This window comes from Rousettus aegyptiacus, unplaced genomic scaffold (genome assembly GCF_014176215.1).
Source record: "Rousettus aegyptiacus isolate mRouAeg1 unplaced genomic scaffold, mRouAeg1.p scaffold_m13_p_4, whole genome shotgun sequence".
Taxonomy (NCBI): domain Eukaryota; kingdom Metazoa; phylum Chordata; class Mammalia; order Chiroptera; family Pteropodidae; genus Rousettus; species Rousettus aegyptiacus.
In genome coordinates this window covers 11,636,560-11,661,768 of record NW_023416307.1, presented here as the reverse complement: position 1 = coordinate 11,661,768, position 25,209 = coordinate 11,636,560, and the positions used below count along the sequence as shown (strand labels likewise).

Sequence of the window (25,209 nt, the reverse complement as noted above, 5' to 3'; positions counted from 1 at the left end):
AATGTTTGAAATGTCCATTAAACTCTCAAGTGGCGAGATTGAGTAAGCATTTGGATGTGAATCCAGCATTCAGCAGAAACATCTAGGTTGGAGATACATGTTTGGGAGTTGTTAGCATCAGAGCGTGTTTAATGCCACATCACCAAGGAAGGAAGTATAGGTAGCGATGAATTAACAACCAAGGATAAGATCATCCGGAGAGAGTGTGTCATCCTGGCACTAAGTGTAGAAAGTGTATCAAGGAGAATGGTGTGATAAATTGTGTCAAATTGAGGTAGTTAGGGAAGGCTTCATCATAAGTCATGTTTTACAGATGGTGAAATACAGCCCAAAGAGGCTGTAACCATCCCAAACACGTCATAGCAAAGACGAAAGAAGTAGTGTAATTTAAACCCAGGGCTTTCCACTCTAAGCAGCCACTGTAATGAAGAAGTCAAACTATTATTAAAAAAAAAAAAAGATGTAACCCTAACTAATCATTCTCTACTTTTATAGCCCATCCTAATACATGATTATTGTAATCATTTATGAAGCTAAATTTGCATCACCATAGTGAATAAAGAGCAATGTGGAGTGAGAGAAGGGGGATGAGAAACAAATATAGAGAATCTGCTGTGTGCTAAGAACTAGGCTAAGCAGGTATGTGCTTTATTTGATCTTTACAACCAGTGGGGGAGGCATTATTAGCTTCGTGTTACTTAAATGAAAACTAAGCTTTAGAAGGTTAAGGCTATAGCTTGCCCATTGCTGTGTGACTAGTAATTCATAGCACTGGGTTTTAAACCTAGCTCATTTTTTCTCTTTATCAGTTATGACTTCCCGAAGACAAGGCATGATTCTGTTTTCATCTGTAATAGACTTAGGTCACATTTATAATGGACTACTCTTTCCTCACCCATCTGTACTTTAATGTTGCTTTGGGTTTGATTTCAGATAATATTTAGTCAAAAGGCCACGCTATTGAAAATGGTGTTGGTCATGGTGCAGTACTGTTTAGTTCTTTATCACAATGATGAGAAGTCAGATTTGATACCACATCATCAAAAACTGAATTGCTAAGACTGACTACATAATTTCAAATTATCTGGTTGATTCTGTCACAAATCCAGTCATGGTCATTCTGTATAAAATAGCAAACAGCCATTCTGTCTGAATTATGTTATGACTATTAGACTTTTGCATGCTATATTTGGACACAAATACCTTTGTCCCTCTTTTTAATACTTGATCTGAATAAGGTTCAAAAAATTGAATATCTAATATTCATACTCATTTTCTGACCATTCCAGGATGCAGGTTTATAGGTCCCACTAATTTGAATGCAAGCAGATTGTCTTAGGCAGTCCGAGCTGCTATTACAAAAAATACCATAGACTGGGTGGCTCAAACAACAAACATTTATTTCTTATAGTTCTGGAGCCTGGAAGTCTGAGATAAAGGCGCTGGTGGATTTGGTGTCTATAGACTCTTGTTTCCTAGTTTCGGAATGGCAACGTCTCATTGCGTTCTCACATGGCTTGCAGAGCTTAGCTAGCCCTCTGTAGTCTTTTATAAGGGCACTAATCCCATTCATGAGGGTTCCATCCTCATGACCTAATCACCTCCCAAAGGCCCTGCCTCCTAATACCATCACATTGGAGAGTTAGGATTTCAACATATGAATAGGCAGTGGTGGGGATGGGGAGCAGGGGGCACAAACATTCAACTCCATAACACAAATGTTTATTAAACCATTTCTTTTACTGGTCTAATGGACTGACTCTGAAAGCTGCATTTTGGTGTTAGGTCACAGTTGGATATACTAGGACCAGTTTTGAAGTAAAAAAGGGAGTCAGAGAATTGTTTTAACCAAAAGGGGAAATTGTAGTACTTGGATTTAGAGCATCTGAGAAATCAGGGTAACTAATTCTGAGCAACCTTGCCTGACAGTTGTAAAATACAACAGTTAAGCAATGCCAAACCATTGTTTCCATGTTCTGCACTTCAAAATAAATGGTTCTTGTTCCTTTGGCTTCCTGAAGACTAATCAGAGGAAACATGAAACAACAATAAACTGGGAGGGTTTCCCTTGGTTTTAAAATCTCCTCTGGAAGCATTTATGGTAATACGATTTAACTAATAACATATGTGTGAAATGTAAAGGCTAAAGTTTTTATGAATCACGTAAGAATCGTTATACATGATAATGTATGAAATGTAAGGGCTCACGTTTTATGAATCATCATCCACTGGGAGAGTTGAAAAATAAAATTCTTAATATTTTAAGAATTGAAGTTTGAGAGAGAGTGAGTACATGAGCAGGTGAACTCTAAGTTCTTGGTTATATAAAATCTTTAATATTTTAAAGGTCAAAATATCAGAAAATGGACTCTGGAGACTGTTCTCTTTATTGTGGGTGGTCGAATCTAGAAAGCTAAATAAACGCATTAATAAGGAGAAGTCCATAATTGTGTGCATGGATGGGTTATTGGATCCCTCATGAAAAATAAAATCAAGCAAAAATATTTTATTCTTTCACATTTTACAAAATGTGCTTACATTGCTAGGCCCTCACCACCTCACCCCAGGGCTTTGTGTGATGCCCATGCAGGTGACAGCCCTAAACTTTAAGCCTTGTTATTTCCAGGTCAGTCTGTCTCCCTTTATGTGTCTATTTATTGTATTTTATAAAACTATAATTCAGGAAAAGATTGAAAACATTAGCAGTGCACTGTCTTCATTTGAAAACTACAGAGATAACTTCATTTGCAGTAATAAGTTTAACAAATTGGTGATCTTAGAGAATCTTCTGACACTTTTTATACCAATCTCTCTAAAAAACTATTTGTATTTATAACTGCATGTCCGTGCTTTCAAAAAATAAAAACTTTTAATGAATTACATGGTTGTGATTCTCAGAATCACTTAGTAAGGCCAAGAAGTAAAACTCTGAAGGTATGAAGAAGATTTAAAACAAACATCTGTGTCATGTGGGAGGTGGAGAGAGCTTAGTAGATAGTAAAGTGCTATTTTCTCACATGTGTTGCTTACGTGAATTTATAAACATCAAACGACTGCAGAATAACCATTTCACTCTTCCCTGACCCAAACAGCCACTGAGCGATCTGTTAGAGGACATTTTGTGCAGGAATTTCCCAATTCCCACACCGTAGTGATTCAGAGCCAGAGCTGAGAACCCAGGTTCAGACCCTCCGTTTTAGCTATCTGCCCAGAGCTGATCAAAACTGGAGAAACGATTTGCAATACCTGCTCTTGAAAATGATTTAATTGACAATTATATTAGTACATTCATTTCTGCTGAGAAATACAACTATGAAAAACTGGTGGTGGTTGTAGACTTTTAGTCTCGTAAACCCATATTGAGGTTTGGGAGCAGCTAAAATTTCAGATTGAAGAGCAATAAGTCATCTTAAATTAAAATATCACCAAGCTTTCAAAGCCTGATGCACCAACTCTGCTGTAAGGCTGTGCCTAAGACACAACCCAAACCACATGTGAAAGAGAGTTCGTGAGGAGAGACTCTCAGGTTTGTTATTCTCCATCTCTCCCATTTTAGTGCTCTTCATTATTGCGTCATGTGTCTATTTCAATATCTGACATTTTTAGTAATGATTTCTTATTTCACCCTAATAAAAATTTAGGGCCATTGTTTTTTGGTCCCTTAATCTTAGAGGAAACCAATTAGAACATCGAATGGTCAGAAATGATGCCTTTCATTGAGTATGTGATTCTTATCGGCATAAAGTTTGGAAAATGACATTGCTTCATCTTGTCTTGAGAGTTTACTGGATTTGAGTTGACTGTTGTCACCTTTAAAATCTATAGTTAATGCCACTGGCAAATGAATTGCATTTGGCTGAGAGCGTCACTTGGGGAGTATCAAATAAAGAGCTCAGAATCCTAAAATGGGTTCTTTAATTTCCTGCTGGGGAGTATCTGGTGAGAAATTCAGCCATTGATGACTTTCCGATGTTATTGGCCACTATTAAACATTTGAAGATGTGCTGAAGGACATTTGTTTGAAAATTTTGAGAAGTTAATTTATTTCCTTCATCTCTAAAAATCACCTGAAAATTTTGATACTTCAATTATTTGGGTAACAGAATGCCCTGAAAAGTTTCCCTAAAATTTCTAATGTACATAACTTGTATGAAAACAACTTAATACTCAGTTCTGAAACACCAGTTGTCCTTCTTGTACGCTAATGATAAAAAAAAAAAAAAAAAAAAAAAGTCAGAAGAGTGGGGGGAGGGGCATAAAATTTTGTGTAGGATACAGTAAATATACAAGGTTTATTCAAATTAGTTTATTCACCATGAACAGTTGTCCAGTAACACGTTCTCTGTTAAAAAGTGACAGCTGGTTATATGCTCTCTGAATAATATCTTTCCAACCCTAAAGCTTGGAAATGGCTGTGAGGCCATCTGCAGGGTGTCTGACAGGACTGCGTTTGGTACCACCTTCTCACAGAGCTGTGTGCTGATTGGAGAATGGCTCTGAGGAGGAAGAAGGGGTCTGCGGAGCCACACTCGCTAGATGTAGATGCCCATCTTGGCACCCCCCCCCACCCCCCGCCTGCTTTCTGGTGTTGTGACCTTGAGCAAGCTACTTAACCTCTCTCAATCCTTACATCTGTCAAATGAGGATATTAATATAGTGGAGTCACATTTTACTTAGATGCTAGGTTGTTAAGGGGAAAATTTATTCATAGTCAAATCACCTTTAAACTCTTTAGGTCATTATTAACTCACCAGGACATCAGCCATGGTAGCTATGAAGTGAAACACATCTTTTATTTCTGACTTGCAGTTGTGTGTGGCTTCCTTTTCTCTGAAAATGTGGCATCAAAGTCACATTAAGAAGAAGGGCTGGAATGTCCAGTTTAAGAGATGAGAAGTGCACGTCTGTCCGTGTGTCTGTCTCCTCTTCCCTCCTTCCCCCTCCTCCTCCCCCTCCCCTCCCCACTTCCTACTCTCTACATTTATTATGGTTGAATGATATAATAAGAGTGATGAGTACATTATTTAACTCCTAATTCCTACCTCATTGAGTTGCTTTCTACCCATATAAATATTTGTCCATAATAAATACAGTGTGGTATTAGTTTATTTGATACTGCCAGCCCTGTGTATCCTTTTTTATAGTTGTTATATAATCATTGTATCAATGATGATCAAAACCACATGATTATTAATTTTCATTTTTGAGAATTCATGAAATGATTTATATCTACAGTTTTTATAACTTGCTTTTGTGCATGATAGTCTCTGTAATGTATTTTAAAATCAAACAAAAACTCTATAATGTGTCAATTTTTCCTAATCTTGTTTTTAACTGAAAGTATTCATTTAAACAACACTTTTATAGTAAAGTTTAAAATTGTGGTAGTTGAAGTAAGTATTTCTTTTTAGTTAAACCAGATTATTTTTTAGATGAGTGACCGACAATATAAGAACTTGTATTCTTATATTTGGGCGGGGCAGGGAAGAAACACAAAGGTTCAATTCACTTGACTGCGAGTTGTTAGCAGTTATGGAAATAATCATCTCTTAACCTCATTTTATGAACTTCTGCCAGCGATTTTGGCACACAGCCATGCTGTTTAAGATGTTTTGTAGCTCACTTTAAAACAATTGTTGACCTCAACCAGCAGACCTACATGACAATTTTGTTTGTTTTCCTATTCAACTTATTATGGAAAAGTGAAGAAAAAATAAAAATCAGATCAAGAAAGCAGCCAAAAGAGACTGTTCTTAACATCTGTTAGTGAAATGTTGATACAGAAGCCAACATTTTGCTTTCATAAGAAGAGTTATTGGGTGTAAGTTTTTAAAAAAATAAAACTGAATTCCAAGACTAGGAAGGCTGAAACAAGGTAGAAATCTTATAATAAATAAATGTTTTTTAAAAAAGATGTAAAATTTTCTGTTTAAATAAGTTTAACATACTTAACCACACATTTTAATTAAAAGAGAACTTTGGAGTAGGTAGAATTAGAAGAAGCAAGGTAGCTAAGAGAAGTCACTTAAAATCACAGAAATAAATATTCATCTACCAAGAAATACTACCTATTTTTTAATTCATTAAAACTAATTCTCATTATAAATTTTTTTTTGCCTATATAGTTTTGCCAATTCAAGCAATCCTCACTTTTTTAGTGTCTGGGACACTTTTTTTTTTTTCTATTCAAATATATACCTGTAAAACATATAAGGGACTTATAAAATCTGAAGTTAACAGCTGTCCTTTTCCATACAACTTTTAAAGTGATTTTTGAAAATTTAAGACATTTTTCTCAAAGGAAGTTTAAACAAGTAGAAAAATTGAAAAGGAGGGAAATGATTTAACCCAGTCCTAAATCTTCCAATCTCAAATTGACCTAACGTTTGCCTCCAATAAAAGAAGACTCAAGAAAATAAACGTACTGAAGAAAATGAACACTCTGAGGAGTCAGTGCAGTGTTTAAAGTGTTCAAATATATGATGATATGGAGGGAACAAAGGTTATTTTTTTCCCGTTTTGCTCCGATTTTTTTCCCCTACCTGGTTTCTAGGGAATATGTATGAGTCTTCACTGTTTTGTCTAAAAAGTACTAAAATAGTTCAAAAATCACAAGAAACACCAGTCCTAATTGGAAATTCTCTGAGGGCACTACTTTACACATTGCTGAAGGAGAAAAGAGACTTTTTCAAAGTGTGCTCTGAAAGTTTTTACAGAGTAACGGTTTGGAATCAGAATCACTGGCAAGAGCAGTCATATCTTTGAAAGGTAGGGGCACTGCAAACAAGAACACATCAGGCTCTTGCTTTTCATCAGCTCGCTTACGAGAAAAGTTAGTCTCTTCCAGCTTAGTCTCTTCCCTTCCTCTCCTCTCTGAAGATTGGGACCCTGCCTTTGAACTCTACAAAACTAACTTGGGGGTGGAGTGGAGAAGCGGAAATGGAAGGAAAAGGATATTTAAAAAGATTGTTTGTTGTTGTTGTTGTTGTTGTTGTTTTAAATACACAAGAAAAAGAGTTACTTTGAAATTAACCTTTGGTGTTCCTGACACCTAAGACTGAACCACATGGGTCACTGCTTTATGCAAATATATTTACAGCTGTCCATAAAAAAGATCAGTTTGGTCCTACATTCTTCATATAGACTCCAGGTTAGCCAATGTCCCTAATGCAGGTGTTTACAAATTAAACATAGAGAACCCGGATAGTTGAGTAATGTTCGACAGGGGAGCTAGATATTTGAGGCCTAGAGATTTTTGAGCTTTTTTCCTCACAATTATATTTACCATCCAGGCTTCTACAGGAGAGAAAATGAAAACAAAAATTATTCGGAATGCGTGTATTCCTTTGGAATGATAAAGCCTACTACAGTGGAAGACTAATTTACATGTTATATACATGTAGATAGGTAAAAAAAAAAAAAAAAAAGATGCCATGTTGTATGAAAGATTTTTCTTTCCTCAGAAGCATAATAGATAATTTCATAGTTAAAAAATTCTGATAGGAATTTCTCTTAGGAGTTTTCTAAATCCTTGAATCTTTGCTGTCCTTTAGTCTATTTGTTTATTTCTATTCCTGGTTCTTTGAACTAGCCTAGTCGTACGTCTGGAGCAGTGGTTTTCAGCCAAGTATGCATTCCCTACCTCTATCCTTAGGGGACATTTGGCAATATCTAGATAAATTTTTGGTTCTTATGACTTGGGATGGCGTGGCAGGGTGGATATTACTGGAATCTAGTGGGGAGAAGCCAGGGATGCTGCAAAACATCCCACAGTACACAGGGCAGCCCCCACGGCAAAGAGTGAGCCAGATGCCAATAGTCTCAGGACTGAGAAACCCTTGCCCAGAGACTCCGCTCTGCGATTAACTTGTTGTCATACTTCTGCTGCCCGTCACAGCCTCTTAGCTTCCGCCTTCCTGTTTTGCTCAGGACCAGTCCTTTGCAGTCATTATAACTACCAGTTTCTCAACCCGTTTCATCTTCATTAGACCAATAGACCTTTCTCTCCGGCATCTTTCTTAAAGTGCAGTCTTTGCTCATAATTTAGCTTGGGGGAAACATGATGTGCTGATGTGTGGTCCAGTATAGCACTGTAATAAACCATATGAGTTTCGGGTATAGACTGGCTAAATTCAAATCCCAACTCCGCCACTTTACTACTTGTATAACCTTGGCCAAGTTTCTTACCCTCTCTGCACCTCAGTTTCTCCACCTGAAAAAAATAATGTATAAAAAAATAGGGTGCACCAGGAATGTTTGTTGCCTAAGATCTAAGTGCTTAATAAATTTTAGCTACTGTTATTCTTTCTCAAGAACGTGTGTCTTTCCCACTAAGAAACTGTTCTCCAACTCACTTGCTCTTCTCTACGCTAAGGCTGGGGAGAAGGTATATTTTACTGAGGATGATTTTTCTTTAGTGTTTGCATATGCTATGAGTCTTTTGCATTTCTCTCATGGCCAGGGTTTCTAAATGAGGACAGGCAGGAAGTACCCTCCTTTTCTCTCTCTGGTTTTGGCTACCTGTGTTTCCTCTTCAAAGAGCACTTGTCTGCATGAAGGTGTGGGAGGGCAAATATTCCGAAACATTGTCCTAGTTGACACACAGTTCTCAGCCTATAGATGGAAACCGATGAGTAAGTGAATGGAAGATGGATACATTGTGGGCAACATCTGAGTTTCTGGCATGAGTGACCATGTGGGTTTTGGTGCCTTTCATTGTGATGGGATTTGTAGAAAGAGAACAGAGTTTGGAGGTAAACATGAGTTTATTTTTGCCCATGCATTTGTAATGCTTGTAGAAAATGGAGATAACCTGTAGAAAGAGGGGTTTACGGATTTAATCTCAGGAGAGAAATTAGAGCTAGAGGTACAAATGTAAGGCTTTTGAGCAAGTAAATAGCATTTGAGTCAATGGGATTATAAAAGATTATATAGAAAGGAGTTAGTTGAATCAGAAAAACAGTTGATGGATGGATGGATGGATGGATGGATGGATGGATGGAAGGAAAAAAGAGGAAGAATCCACAAGGGACACGGAATGAAGACTAGGAAAGAGTCATGTCACATGATCTAAGGAAGTCAACAGAATCAGATGTCATAGAGAGATCAAGTAAGATAAAGACTGAAAAGTATCCATCGAACATGTCAACAAAGAGGTTGTTTTTGCCTTGGTGAAAACAGGGTCTGTAGATTATGTAAAGATAGAAGCCAGTTGGTAGCATGAGCTGATAAACAGTATTTCTAGTAAATTGTAGAAATATATCTTTAAGAAATAACCTTTGAAGTTCTATAATCATATCAATTTGGTCCTAGGTTATTTCTTGTGTGATTTTTGGGGTGAATAATGAAGATGGCAATTAGATAATTATGCGTAAATTGTTCATTCAAGGTAACCAGCTTGATTGCTTTGCATTATTCTGATTCTGAAATAATTAATACCAGTTCAATAATGTATATGTACCAATACCTTCCCCAAAGAGTTGCTTTTCTTCAGGAACCCTTCATAGCATCATTTCAATCTGACCCCGTTTACTGGATTCTTCTCAGCAATATACAATAAGGAGTGATATAATTTATTCATTTGACAAATATTTATTGTGCCTTGCTTTATGCCAGGAACTGTATTTAGATGTTTGGGCTTTATCAGAATACAACAGGTAAAAACTCTTTCCCTGGTAGCATTTGTATTTTAGAGATATATACTTATAGAAAGTAATTTAGATTATTTTTAAACATGGTCATTGAGCTGGACTATAGAATGATATTCATAACACAAAGAGATACATATTAAAGATTGAATTAGAAATTTCAATTCCTAGTTCTGCTACTTTGTGTTTAAGTCTTAGTAATGTCTATTTGTAAGGTATATGAATGTCTAATCACTATGTTGTACACCTGAAACTAATATAATATCATAGTCAACTGTAATTAAAAAATAAATTTAAAAAATATTTTAAAAAGTCTAGCACACCAGATCACTATGAATATTGAATTTTATAGAATAAAAAAGTATGTATAAGTACTTTTTAAAATAAAAATTTTATATAAAATATGGGAATAATGAGATCAACACCATCATCGTCATCATCACCATATAATATCACATTAGCCACCGTAATCACCATAATGACTCATTTTTATATGACATTGGTATATATAGTCAGATATAGGTTTATAGAGCAATTAATATCCGTGAATGAGGTGCAAAAATTATTAGCTTTTATTTGGGAGACGATAACCTATGACACTAGATTGCATACTAGCCGAATTAAGGATATAAACTGTCATTTAACAGTTGGACTTGTGAGAATGTGTTGTCTGTGGCTGGGACCCTACTAGATTCATGGATTCTGTTTTGGAAATTTCTTTTCTTTTTTTTTTTTTTTAGGCAAGGCAACCGTTGGTTGACCTCACAGATTGCAAGGAATTTATCAGCTTACAATCCTTTATTTTTATTTATATTTATTTATTTATTTATATTTTTATGCCTATGGTACCAGGTCTTCCTAGGTGGTCTTCCATCCAAGGACTAACCAGGCCTGACCCTGCTTAGCTTCCAAGATCAGACAAGATCGGGCATGTTCAGGGTGGCATGGCCGTAGACTAATGCTTTGGGAAATTCTTAAAGGGCAAAGCCACAATACGGAATATGGAAGAGACATAGAATGCTTTGGCTTGACTTTTCTTATTTTGATACTTTAAAACTTATGTGTTATGAATTGTGTGAAACTGTCACCAAACTCGAGGCCAGTTTTCTTTAATATTGCATCCCATTCAAACAGTTAAAAATGGCCTTTTGTGCTGTTTTAATTATCCTATCTGTTTTAATCTTCCAGATCATAAGGCCTATGGAGTGTCTGCCCCAAAAGACCATAAAGTAGTCACAGCAATAGAATATCAAGGTAGAGTACCTTATTGATTCTCATAGACTGTGTTGTTTAAATGACTCATGAGTATGACACGTGTGATGTTATCTTTCTATTTGTCCGGGCGCTCTGCCTCGCCTCACACTAATTCTTCTGCCTAAAATGCTGCTGCTTGTCATTTCTGCTTTGAGAACTCTTTCTCTACACCCTCAGTGGAAAGTTTGGATGAAAGACTTGATGGACAAAAAAAGGTCTTTTATTACATAAATTATCTGTGACAAAGCAAATCTAATTTGCGAAACTGGGAGACGAAGACCTTGCAAACTTTCCAGCTGGCTAGACATGGTAAATGGAAATTAACATTGCAAACCCCACTCTATTTAATGTATCTTAAGATGATGTTAACGTAACTTATTTTGGGGTGCAATTTTGTTATTTATTTTGGCTTCTTAAAATATTTATAAAGGGGAGTTGGTATTTAATGGATGTAAAATTTCAGTTTTGCAAGATGAAAAAGTTCTGGAGATTGGTTGCCCAACAATGTGAGTGGATATACTTAACACTACTGAACTGTTCAGTTAAAAATCATTAAGGTGATACATTTTAGGTATATTACCACAGTTTAAAAAAAATTAAAGACACTAATAAACAAGGAAAAAATTTATAAGGGCTTCCATAAATTTACTTCAAATATTATATCAAATAGTTTTCCAAAGGATCTTTTATCTAGAACACAATAATACTAGGCAAATAGGAGAATGACTATTTCTTAAATGTGATGCTTGTTGAGGCCAGAGATTATAAACTTTTAAGAAACAATTCCTGAAAGTCTGATCTTTCTTCTTCAGGTAATGTCTTAGGTTCCTGAAGTTGGAGAGAGATAGGTTTGAAGGAAAAAGACAAAGATTAAAGAATAGGGATGGGGTGGGGAGGAATTGAATGAATTAGTATTTAACCAGTGCTTACAATAGTGCCAAGCACATATAATGTTACATTGTCTTATTCATTAAAAATATGCTATAATAAGAGTCAGCCCATCATTTAAAAATGATAAATCACTCAATAACAAATTATCAATTATTTAGGTTAATCAAGTTCTTTTAAGACCTGATATTTTACATGATTAAGCTAATAAAACACTCTATATCCTGATATAGTTTTAAATTAGAAGAGGGGAAGAGGAAATTAATGATAAGGAGTAATTCGGGACTATGAGCATGCTTATAGGGAAGATAAATAGGGCTTGACAAGATGCCAAAGAGACTGAAAAGGCCAAACAAATAAGCACAGTGGAGGAAAAGATGCATCAGATGTCCGTTAAGGACACAGGAAGTGAAGTTAATTTCTCTTACTGTTCACTTTCCTGGAAGTTCTTACCATTGGGTCCAACTAGATACCATGGACATACATCACTGCTCTGCCCCCACTTCTCCACCAAGGCCTTATGCTTTGATATCCGAATTAGGATACCAAAATTATATTCTTCAGTCTTACATTAATTTTAAAAAAATTTATTGAGGTGAAATTCTCATAACATAAAACCTACCATGTAGTGAACAATTCAGTAGTATTTATTTAGTACATTCATGATGTTGTACAACCACCATCTCTGTCTAGTTCCTAAACACGTCCATCTCTCCAGACTAAAACGCAGTACCATTTACATTACTTTGTGTGTTTTGTTTTTAATATAGAAAGTCCTTGTATAATTTATTGCAGTCAAATATTACTCACACTTATTCCCAAATAATCCTTTTGGTGTGTTTGTTTTATTGCTGTTTCTTTTATTAAGAATTATATTTTGGTTTTATTTTATATGTGCTCCAATCACCCCAACTTGGCTCACTAGCAAACAAAAATAAATTTCTATCTTCTTCCACATTTTAGTTTTAGGATATTTTATGCAGTAATTTAATTTTAGTTAAAGTCCAAAGTATTTTATGATTTGCGTATGTGTGTTCCACCAATTCATTTATTTATTTATGTTGTCTCTTGTCTCTCTAATGTTAATAAATCATGATTAGTTCTTTCTTTTTAGTACACTGTTCTATATCACTTCCTATAGTGGTGCCAACGGCAGACTGAAATGAAGGCAGCTCTGCCAGCCCTATAAATTATATGAGTAGCCTTATGCAGGGAGAGCCCGACCCCAGAGCTGTCAATCAAAGTTTCACAGCATACTTTTCTTCACAGAAGTAATTTTTGGTAATTCTTCAGAACTGCTTTGGTAGTATCAATTCTCTTCTGGCGTTGTGTAAGATTTTGATGATTTTTAACTTGAGCGCAGAGAATAAAATCAAAAGATAGCAGTACAGAACCCAAGAAGAATTGAAATTCACAGTGATCCTATGTGATTCCTAAATGTGACTATTTTGCTATAGGCAAAATAGCTGTTGCTAATGCTTTTTCTAAACAAAGAATTATCTTTTCTCAGTCTAAATAAAACATAATGTTGGCAATGAAATAATCATCTTAATAGAACGACTTGGTGTTTGTTTCTGTTTCAATATGCCTTATTTTGAGAAAATATGATTTATCTATTATTTTCTTTGCTGTCTCAAACAGAAGTAACATTTTAGTGCAAATTTGAATGATTTTTAGGTAAATTTGTGATGGTATAAAATGTGGATTTTTATTATATCAAGGCAAGCTTACAACTACTACTAAGAGAAGTTACCGATGGATGAAATTAATATGGACCATATAAAGAGCACATACTATTTGAGAAGTATCATGTGCACCCAAGTATATAAACACATAATCTCTTTTAATTTATACATCTTTTTTCATTTTACAGATGCAAATATAATGTTCAAAAAAAGTTATGTAATTTGTGCAATATCACACACTTAGTCTATGACACAGATCGAACTCCGAAGCCTGTACTTTAAACTACTATATTATCACAAAATAACCCCTAGTGCTAGATGCGAAATTATGCTGGTCCCACGTGTTGCACTTTGACTGAGAGAGTCCATGGCAGTTAGCTTCTAAGTACATTTGGTTCTTTATCCTCAGATGTTGACTGCATGATTCTAGCAGACTTACTGTTTCTCACAGTTCTGGTGGTCAAGGTATTGTCACCTTAGGATCTAAGAACTGGCTCGTTTCTTGCTTGGTACATTCTCAAAGAACTGTATGGTGAATTCTAAATTCTAATTCTAAGGTATTCTAATTTGAATTCTAAGGAGTTCTAATTCCTTCTTTTAAGTCTGTGTTCCAATGTCACCATCTAAGTGCAGTGAACTGATTACCCTCTTTTTTAAAATTGCACCCCTGTTTCCCAGTACTCTCAAAGCTCCTATACTCCGACATACCCTATTTCCATAGCACTCATCTCCTAACATATTATAGAGTCACTTTATGATGTTCATTGTGTGCCTGACTCCCCCTGTAAACTGCAAGATCCAAAAGGGCAGAGATCTTTGTTTTGCTCACTGATGTAGCTCAAGAACAATGCTGGACACACAGTAAGTACTAAATATATTTTGGGCAAATTGAATAGAACATTTTTCCACATTTTACATCGTCAGTGTGAGTGAAGCTGGAGTGGAATCACTGCATTTAGGAATATCATTGGTTACGTTTTCGAACATAATTTCTGAAGAAGTTTTCCATGAAGTAAGGAGGACACAAATGAGGAAGAATTCACCGAGGGGTGTGTGTGTGTGTGTGTGTGTGCGTGTCTAGTTAAGTATGTAAAACAATGTGATTATGTGAGTATAAATTTATTCCTAAAACCTAGGAGTATAGTCTAAAAATGAGTGTGGGTGTGTGTTTAATTGTTGGAAACTCAACAAAATACGGGAAGGAAACCTATCTAAAACTCAAGACTCCGGAAAGTCACCACCCATTCTCCTTAATCAACAGAACAGAACTGCGTTTCCTCAGACAAGTCCCTCAGCCCACATTGGTCTTTGTAGCATAAATGTAAACACATCTGTAAAATGATGTCTCTTTGTAATATAAAACCTGCTTTTAAAGCTTTAGGCATCCTTAAAAATGACTTTAGGGGCTTTTTCTCCTCATGCCTTCTTTGTCCTACTATCTATTTTCCATTATCTTTTATTCTATTTCTATATTTCTAGCAATATGTGTGGAACCAAAAAGAATTAGAAACTACATGTAACAAAAAGAAAAATCATAATTCTATCACAGAAAAATCACCACCGAACTAATATTTTCATACATATTTAGACAGGCCTTTTGTCCATACCTATGTGTATATTTTTAATAAAACCTGGTATATTTTAAGTATTACTCTCTACCATATGACATAAATTACTGAATTCTCTTTTAAAAATGTCATTAAATCTTCTTAACATTAAACTTAGAAATTATATTCGAAAGAAGTTTTACATAATTTCTCTTCTAGTCAAAGATACTGTGCTTTTTTGGTCAAACCGTATGCATTGTGGGGAAAATTTTCAGAAATATGAAGTTGACACTCTGAAGAGCCTGTCTGAACTATACTTTAAAAATATTTAGAACTGGAGGTTTTCATTTGGCAACTTGAGGCACTTGGCAGTTAGGCGCTGAGTTCCCCTGCCCCCGCTCAATCATCTTGTTTGGACAGTTCGAATAGGAGTTTCCTTCAGAGGTTCCAGAAATGACATAGCTACATAGCTAAATTTCTTGTAATAAAGTGACCTTAGTCAGCAACATTGAGGAAGTTAAGCTCGATGCCAAGATTAAATCTTTTAATAATTATCTGGATTGAGGTAAGAGGTAGGAGTCAACAGTTTATTAGAAGACCATATTGGGTTCGTGTTAATGTATTTGTAGAGAGGGTTGTCAAAGAAGGGATCCGAGTGAGACCGTAGCATGTTGAGGGAATGTTTGTGGGTTTCCATAGCATGGCCTGGGCTGGACTAAGTGCCTTTCTTAGGTACTAAGCATGAAACACCCTCTGCTTACCTCCATCCTGACACTCATCACATCGGACTGGAATTATATTATCTTTTTGCCTCTTTTTTTCTGACTATAAAATCTTCAAAGACTGGAAAGAATAAGATAATCATAATTAATAATTAATCATAATTAACCACAGCTGCCATTTTAAAGTACTTACTATGCATATGTTATTATATTTGAGAACTCACAAGAATTCTATGAGATACTATCTTATTTTACAGATGGTAACTGAAGCTCAAGAACTAGGGAAAGTAGCATAGAGTCACACAATTATTATGTGGAAGAGCTATCATGCTTTCAATTCATCTTTGGGTTAAGCCAACAAGGTACCTGTCGAGGTAATTTCTGAATGAGTGGATGAATGAATGAATGAATGAATGAATAGAAATATAAAGAAATAACTTAAGGATGTTAAAAATTCATTACTTAATTCAGTAAAATATAATTTCAGAAGGACAATTAGCATTAAGTGAGTATTTTTGTTATTGTTTCTAGAGGTTATTTTAGCCTGTAAATACCCAAAGAGGACCATTGCCTTCAGATTAGAGTGGAAGAAACTAGGGCAGAGTGTCTCCTTCGTCTACTATCAACAAGCTCTTCAAGGTAAGAAGCTGCAGACTTGGTGAGGCCAGAGCAAGAAACAAACACCAGGTACAGCTCGGATCCTTTTATTTACAAATGAGAACAGGACATGGCTGATTACTGAAAATATGTGTTTTTAAGTGTGAGGTGAAGCCAACAGTGAGTGACTGAGATGCAGAACTCAACCACAAAAACAGAACAGGAAACAAAAGTTGGTGAATGCCACTGAGACCTTGGAGTTTCTCTCAGTTCAGTCCTAGAGGATACAAAATGCAATTGTTCTTACTGGCTTGGTAGATTAATAATAATAACTTCAGCCTATTTCCGCGTATCCATCTAGAAAGTTAGGCCACCACTGAGAAGCTTAGGGAGGGTCAATACAACTATGTTTAACCATTGCTTTGTTTATTTATTTTTATTTGTTTTACATTTTTTCTCCTCCCTATTTTTACTATTGAATATGTGATGAACTTTTAATTTAAAGTGTTAATAATGATGGATGAAATGCTATGATGTCTGAGATTTTCTTCAAAATAATTCATTGGTTAGAGGTACAAATGAAATAAGACGGGCCATGCATCGATGACAATTAGCTGGTTACACTGAGGTTCATTTTACTGTACTAATTTTGTGTTTGCTTAAAATTTTCCTTTACAAATATTTGAAAAGTTGGAAATGTAATTTAACAAATATGATAAACATGTTATCATTTAAAAATACTATGCATTACTTTAAGTTCGAAGTAATAAACAAGCAAACAAATGTTTAAAGTTCTTATAAAATGTCAAATATCTTTCTGGTTTTTATCTGTCAAAATAAGGCTATAGACTTCAGTGTGCTCATAGCACAGCTCTCTTTACTTAAATTTTCTACTATAACCATTTCTGACACCTGAACGTTATACAGAACGCTATTTAAATTTTGTGCATATTACGATCAAAAACTAACCAAAAGAATGTTTTTAAGACCACCCTCACCTTTTCTTTCTGGCAATGTCATGTGGGCCACCACGCAGCACATAAACTTACTATTCCAGCTAGTTAAATTAGGCTCTCCAGTATCTTTGGAAGACAGGAGTATTTTTATAAGCATACTAGAAGGAGGTCAGGCAGGAATGAGGTTTGAATTCTTTAAAATAAAAGATGGGCATGTAGAACTGAGTTCCTTTGTAAACAGTACGTTATTATTTAAAAAAAAAAAATGAAACAGCAGCACCCATATACAACTTTTAAGTTTTTACATTGAGTTTATTAATAGGAAAATAAATGCTTTGGTTACTGAATGAAGTGACTTGAGAAAGGCAGTGTACAGAAAGGAACTTGCATTATTAACATCATTGTCTTCTTTTTCTAAAAGGTGATTTTAAAGATCGAGCCGAGCTGATCGATTTCAGCATACGAATCAAAAATGTTACAAGACGTGATGCTGGGAAATATCGTTGTGAAATTAGTGCCCCGTCTGAACAAGGCCAAAACCTGGAAGAGGATACGGTCACCCTAGAAGTATTAGGTGATGGGCTTGTGTCTGTGCGCCGTACTGTTCCCCACCCCACCCCTGTTCCCCAGCCCTGGGGCCACTCAGGGTCCCAGTCCATTATGGAGACCGTCAGCATCACCTTCCCCGCAAAGTCTGTCTCACTTCACCTCATTGGGCAGCTGAAATTTTACTATTACTAATTCAGTATCTTTTTTCATTTAAGATTGAGGTAAATCTCAATTGTTTTACATTGTACCTAGGGAGTCATTTTTCCACGAGTTTATTTTGCAATAACTTTCAGCATATGTAGCATTTTTCCTATCACACAAAATATTATCACATGAGATAATATGAAGGCAATAAAATGAAAATGTGGACCAGAGGAAATATTAGAAATTATTTGGGAAAGAAAGGAAATTAGCATTTATTGTACAGCTACTATGTGTAAGGCCCTTTCGCTATGTAATTTTACTTAATCTTCACAGACGACCCGATTTTCACAAGTCAGGAAATATAAGTTAAATAATTTTCCCAGAGCTCAACAGCTAGCGAGTGTTTGGACCAGGATTAGGATCCCGATGGCGTTAACTCCAAAGCCAGAATGTTTAGTTTCCGTAAGAACCACTGAGAGTCGCAGCTCATGATGACACTTGGTGCAGGAACATGATCTTTGCTCCTTCATAGATGTCAGTCTACACTACCAAGTAAAGGAAATAAAATAACTCCTCTTCCCTTTCTTATGTAGTCTAGGCTTTTTCTAAAGTACTAGTCATGAGCTACTATCGAAGAAATTTAGTTCAGAAAGCCTTGCAGGAGATTCAGCTAGTGTGTTCACCTCATATTGCTACATAACAGATGATCACAAACTTAGCAGCATGAAATGGCGCCCATTTATTTGTTCACAATTCCGCAAATCAGAAGGCCAGCATGAGGTGGCGGGGTTCCCTGCCCAGGGTGTCACAAGGCTGAAATCAAGGCATCGGCTGGGCAGGCGCTGGGGGAAAATCTACTGCCAAGCTCTTTCTTGTCATCAGCAGATTTCAGTCCTTTGTTGTAGTAGAACCCAAGTCCCCATTCCGTGCTAGCTAGGAGCTGGGGGACCACCCTCGGCTCCTTGAGCCACTGCATTCCTTGCCATGTGGCTCTCTCCATCTTAATTTCAACAAAAAAATGTCTAATCTTTCTTTGACTTTGACTCTCTCATTTTCCCTTTTGTGATCAGCCAGAAAAAAAACACTTTTACAGGTGTCATTGTTTAGGGCAGTCCATCTATTTAAGCTCCCTATCTAATGACAGTGGATTTGGGACCTTAATTACATCTCCGAAAAATCCCTTATAGTACCTATATTAGTGTTTGATGGAATGAGAGAAGTGTATATATAGCTGGGGGACTATCTCAGAATTCTGCCAACCACTTCAAATTCTGGGTTTTCCTGGATTTGAGTCACTACATAAAGTCTGGTTTACTTTACAATCCCTGGGACCAGAATAACTCTAACTCAGGTATTCTCTAGTTTGGCCAATGCTATGCAGATAGGATTTTAGTTTGAGTACTGGTCTTGAAAAATATACTAAGGTTTGACTTCTTTTGAATGTAGTTGGTAATAACACATTTAAACCTTTGGTGAGGTTTATTTCTGTTCGATTTGTTTTAATTTCACTGACAAAATTAAAACAGCATCCCTCATTGTGTAAATAAATGATTTTGCTGAGTAAGTCTTAAAGAAAAACAACTCAAGTTCGTTTATCCAAAAGGGAATAGTTGTTATGTTAGCTAACATATGCTTGCTATTATAACAAAAACACTCAGCGAGTGGCTTAATGTAATAGAATTTTCCTTCTTATGTAAGTAAAGTCTGAATAGTTAAGACAGAGATAGTGGTGGAGCTATATTATTCTGCTTTATGAAATCATTATGGACCCAACTAATATAGGTCTGACATCTTTAATACATGGCTTTCTGAGGTCACCACGGGTGTTGACATCTACTTGGTCATGGGTGGGTAGTGAATAAAGGGAGAATTACACAGGAGACTTTTGTGGCTCAGTCCTAGAAATGCCATCTGTCACTTTTCCCCACATTTCACTGGCCAGAACTATGCATAGACCCCTATCCGGCAGAAGGGGAGTTGGCAAACGTGGTCTAGCCGTGTGCCCATGAAGAAGGGAAAGGGGTCTCTTGAACAAATAGCCAGCCTCTATTGCAAGAGTCCGATAAGTCTGTCTTTACCTATTAAAATCCTTGTTTAGCTTATAAATAACTGGTACCGTTTGGCTTCTACCCCTCAGTGGCTCCAGCAGTTCCATCATGTGAAGTACCCAATTCTGCTCTGAGTGGAACTGTGGTGGAGCTGAGATGTCAAGACAGAGAGGGGAACCCAGCCCCTGAATACACGTGGTTTAAGGATGGCATCCGCTTGTCAGGGAATCCTAAACTTGGCTCCCAAAGCACCAACAGCTCGTACACAATAAATACAAAATCCGGAACTCTGGTAAGGTCATTTCAAGCATTGGCCTGATAACTGTCCTGCATTTGGAGAGAAAAAAAAAAGTTATTGGAACTAAAATGATAGAGAATAGAGGGCTGGAACTATTGCTTGGTAAGTGGCGAGTAGAGGGGGCAGCAGGAAAGATGGCGGTCTGTGCGCAGAGCAGCGACTGAGAGCGGCTCCAGGAGGTGGGAAGACAGTACAGAACCGAGCCGAACGCACAAGGATCTGCATATCTACCTGAAAGGGACCAAGTCCAATTCATGATGCAGGGTCAGGCAGTTCACAACAGCTGCCTTCCTGGTCTAGAAAGGCACAAAGTGCACTCTCCTAGTCACAATGTCAGGGAAATGCATAAAAACACTCTTGAGGATGTCCCGACCCCAGTGCCAGCCACCTGAGAACAGTGACTATCGCCAACCTGTGATAAGCCTTCTGTGTCATTAAACTCTTCCATGGCTAGATGACCAACAGTTGACACTGTGACTTGAGTATCTGTTACTTTAGATTTAGTCCAGATTTTTTGATTGTTTACCCCTTAAAAATATCTAATCGAAAAACTTTTCTAGGAATACTGACAGAAACCTATAAATAAGCCCCTTAAGTTTAGTGATGTTGAAAAATAAAAATAAGTTTACTTTTTTGTCTTGACTTCTCAGGCTAGAGGTGGAAGTAAACAAAAATCATTAAGCTTGAGTCATTTTATTTATTTGAAGTAATATAACATGTCAGTTTTTAACTGTCTGATTTTCATTAATGCTGAATCACTACCACAATCATTATCAAAAAAAAAATCTTAAAGGCATGTTGGTAATAATTTAATGAATTTTAAAAGGAGAGTATAATGTTTCATTCCTTCAATCTACAAGCACACAATAACATTTAAAAACTAGATCTTCTGGTAAATAACAAAGCATATTGATAAAATGGCTACGGCTTGAGGAATGCCACGCTCTGGCCCTCCCTGCGTCAGCAGGCTCTGTCAGCAGGTCCGGGCGATTTTACACTCAGAAATTGGGCAGAAAACCTGCCGTCACACTTTCCTACATTTACTTTTCAAATTTATTTTTCTCAGAGCAGGTGATAAAAGCCCCAAGGCAAGTCTGAAATGGTATAGATTCACTTTCCTCAGTCAGCCTCAATCCTTGAAATATCTCGTGATGTCAAAGGAATGCACCAAGGCATAGCTAGGATGGGTTCTTTCCTGAGAAACGAGCAACTGACAAAGGCTCCAGTACAAGGATGACAGTGACATCCTCTCAATTACCCGTTATGATGTGCCGGAAGATCATTGTTGGTTTTCATCTAACTTACTGTGTATAAATAGCTTTGCCCTTGAACTCGTGTGAATATTTTAAAAATATTCTGGCTTTCGGGAGAGTGAGAGATGACTCCATCAAGTTAAAATAAATGAGGAAAGCCTTTAATCCCAACATATTGAAGTACACAGAAAGGGGAAGTATGTGACTAGTGGGTAAAAACGAGTGAGAGAGGGAAAGGAGTTCATAAGTGGAAACCTTGGCTATTGTTAGGAACGTGTTGCGGGACGATCAAAGGTAGTGAAAAGGTTCTCCTTAGAGGTTCTCGGCGCTCAGGAATGGGGTCAGCAGTGACCACTGTGCTATTAGGGTCTGACAGGAGGGTCCTGAAATGATGGTTCTGAGCACCCCTCTTACCTGGCGGGGTCCTGGAAGGTTCTTTTAGGGTGCCAGGACCCACCGCATTCATTCTCTTTTTTCCTCGCTCTCCCTTCCTGTCTTCCTGCCTTCCCTCCCTCCTTTCAGTCTTCTCTTCTGTGTTTCTACCTGTGTCCCTGTCTTCTTCCCTCCTTCCTTCCATCCCACTCTTCTTTCCCTCACCCCCTGCCTCCTTTCCTTTCTTCCTCCCTCACTTCCTAACTTCCTTCCTTCCAGAACCTTCCCAAGGGGATAAAGCTACTAACAAGTATGAAGCCTATTATATCAGTCTCACCTTTCTGTTGCTTCAGCAGGGCGTGGAAGAAGCAAGAGTTGGACTTAATGTTTTCAGGATTTTCAAAAATTCTACAACCGATAGAATTTATAATTCCATAAGCTCCATCAATTACAATTTCCTATGCATTACATTACTTCCTGGTAATTATTTGCCTCTTTAGAGGAAGGGTTAATGTTTGCTGCTGCAGTGAACTCATTTCACTTCCAAATGGCGTTTCCTAGGAGAATTAGAAATACTTAGAATACTTAATAGTACAATGTGCTATAAACTTTCAAAAATACCCACTGCCTTCCTAATTATACTACTTTCACAGTATCACACACAAAAAAGACACTTCTCAATAAGTCTTTTTCTGTCGAATACTAAAGCAGACCTAGCTATCTACTCCTTGAAGGCACGGAAGATTTTTGAATTCATAGTAAAGATATAAAGTCTAAGTCATTGAAAAGGAAAGACCAGCTTAGCACTAAGATTCAAGGGACATGGTTATGTTAGGAGACTACTTGTAGATTTATTGCTTAAAAAATATGTTTTCTTTCCCCCTCCTCCGCAAATAGAAATTCAACACAGTTTCAAAACTGGACAGTGGAGAATATTCCTGTGAAGCCCGTAATTCTGTTGGATATCGCCGGTGTCCTGGGAAACGAATGCAAGTAGGTAAGCATGAAATACCGGGAGAAACAAATGGTTTACAGTTAGGACGCACAGTGTTTACAGGTGGAAGGGGCGAGGGGTAGGAAAGGGCTGAGTGATTGGAAGGATAAATGAGAAGGAATGTTTAAAACTAGCCTGACAGAAAGTGCTGCAAAGAGCAAAGATGCTTTTTAAATCTATCTCCCAAACAAGTGTAATGCTTCACAAATTTTTGAATTTTTCGAGTTATTGTTTTGAAACTATCTGTGCTCATCTGAGTGATCTTTTTTCAAACAAAAGTAAGTCTCGTAAATCACTCAGGGTCAAGGACTTGGTATGGGGGTTCAGATTCCAGCTCTGCCACTTACCAGTTACAAACTCTTGGGCAAATTGTTTGACCTCTGTGCCTCGGTCTCCCCAAAATGGAAGTAGTAATACACCATCCTCATAGAGTCGTTATGAAGATGAAAATAATCTTCATAGTGAACAGTGCTGGCATACTGTGACCAATACATAAGCATTGACTTGTTATCAGGTTATTGTTGTTAATTTTGTCGATCCCTTGAAATACTATGCTTCCACTTATTGCAGAATTTCTTTTCAAAAAAGTCATGTTGACTATAGATTTAGGTTGTTTAAAAGGTTGCTGCCATATTTGTTATACAAAATAAGCTACTTAGAAACAATGAAATTGGTGCTCAAGAATATTTTCAGATTATGTGAGTTCAGAGCAAACTTCTTTTTCATTTTATTGTTAATAATTTTAATTTTTCCTTGTGTGAAAGCCATGTGTTTTGAAAATGGTTCTTTAATAGAGAGGGATGAGCTAAGATGGTACCCAGGGGGCTAAAGGTCACTCAGGAGGGCTGTACCCTGAAGTCAAATTCTGAGAGCTCCCCTTGGTTGAGGAGCTTGTCTTCAGTTTGGTGGAGTCAGAAATTCATTTTTTCAATGTGCTTAGAGGTATGCAGATATGCATGCAGGAATATGTATTATTTATGTACGGTTAAACTATTAGTGTTACTTTTAAAGAAAATATAATCTTAGTAGACCTCAGGATATCCTAAAATATAAAGTATTCAATAACATATTCTAATTTCCAAAATAATTTCTAATTTCTGGTCTTTTTTAAATTCTGGGATACATGCTATCTTCCAAATTCATTCAAGTGTTGACAGTTATAACATAAGCATTTGATTAACTTATCAGAAATTATCTCAGTGATGCTATGGAGTTATCATTAGAAAAATTCATCTGAACCTGTTTAAAGATTAACACATTAATCTGGCGTTTTCCTGACTTCATTTACTCACATACTATCCTCGTGGTTTTTACCATAACCTTGTACCCCCTCATTATTATTATCAATTATTTTTCTCTAAATGGCCATGTTTAATTTTAAGGCCTAATTTAGCCTCATCTTAAATACTATCTGTGATGTCATGGTTTTGATGTTTTAGTAATGTGCATTTTTCCTAGCATGCAGTAAATAAATATATAACAAATAAAATTTATAGTTTCTTTTTTGCTAATACTTTAAATATGATTTCTACGAATCTACTCTTTCTGGGTATAGGTAGCTTAAAAGTTAAAATTAGTTTGTTTAATGCTCATCCATAGACCCTAGGTATTTAATACCATTGGGGTTTAGAATTTACACTTTTTGAAATACATAAGAATTGATGAAATCTCATGTTCAGTTTTTTTGTGTGAATTATCACTAATAACTTGTAACCAAAAGCAGAATCTGTTAAGTGTCCTAAAGATGTTCTTTTTGAAGTATAGAAAAAAGTAGACAATAATGAGTTTGCTAATGATCACAAGAAGGCCTCACTCACACATAGCATTTTAGCAGTTTGATTCCTTTCCTTTTGGTTAAAATAAGGGTGCCTTCTTTTTTACAGTGGCATTTCTTTTTTTTTTTTTTTCAAGAAAGAATGCAAAATATTTTTACATGTGTTGTTACATTTCCTCTTCTATGTGACTTGGTCACTATCTAACAGTAAATGACAAATGGGATGAACAACTTACCTCTAACTTACAAGTCTCTAGCCTCCATTCACTGAAGAAAATAAAATAAAATTTATATCATGACTTAGCACTTACATGGAAAGAGTTTTTGTTGTTGTTGTTGTTTTTGTTTTTTGTGGGTTTTTTGCCAGATATAGCCTTTAGGTCGAATCCTTCATAGATGTCAAATTCATTGACAAAGTACAGGACAGTTTTTTTGTCATAAAATGGCCTTTAGGTTGAACCCTTCATAAATGTCAAATTCA

General features: G+C 36.4%; 1 protein-coding gene and 1 pseudogene across 1 annotated transcript in view; one reads left to right on the top strand and one right to left on the bottom strand.

The window, feature by feature from the left end:
* JAM2 (junctional adhesion molecule 2) overlaps positions 1-25,209 on the top strand; it is a 53,054-nt gene that overhangs the window by 18,600 nt on the left and 9,245 nt on the right. Inside the window, exons 2-6 of the mRNA XM_016140422.2 lie at positions 10,836-10,901; positions 16,275-16,382; positions 17,718-17,870; positions 20,127-20,329; positions 22,858-22,957. Of these exons, the coding sequence (XP_015995908.1) occupies positions 10,836-10,901; positions 16,275-16,382; positions 17,718-17,870; positions 20,127-20,329; positions 22,858-22,957 (630 nt within the window). The remainder of the gene's footprint in view (positions 1-10,835; positions 10,902-16,274; positions 16,383-17,717; positions 17,871-20,126; positions 20,330-22,857; positions 22,958-25,209) is intronic.
* Positions 10,485-10,603, bottom strand: LOC118602704 (annotated as a pseudogene).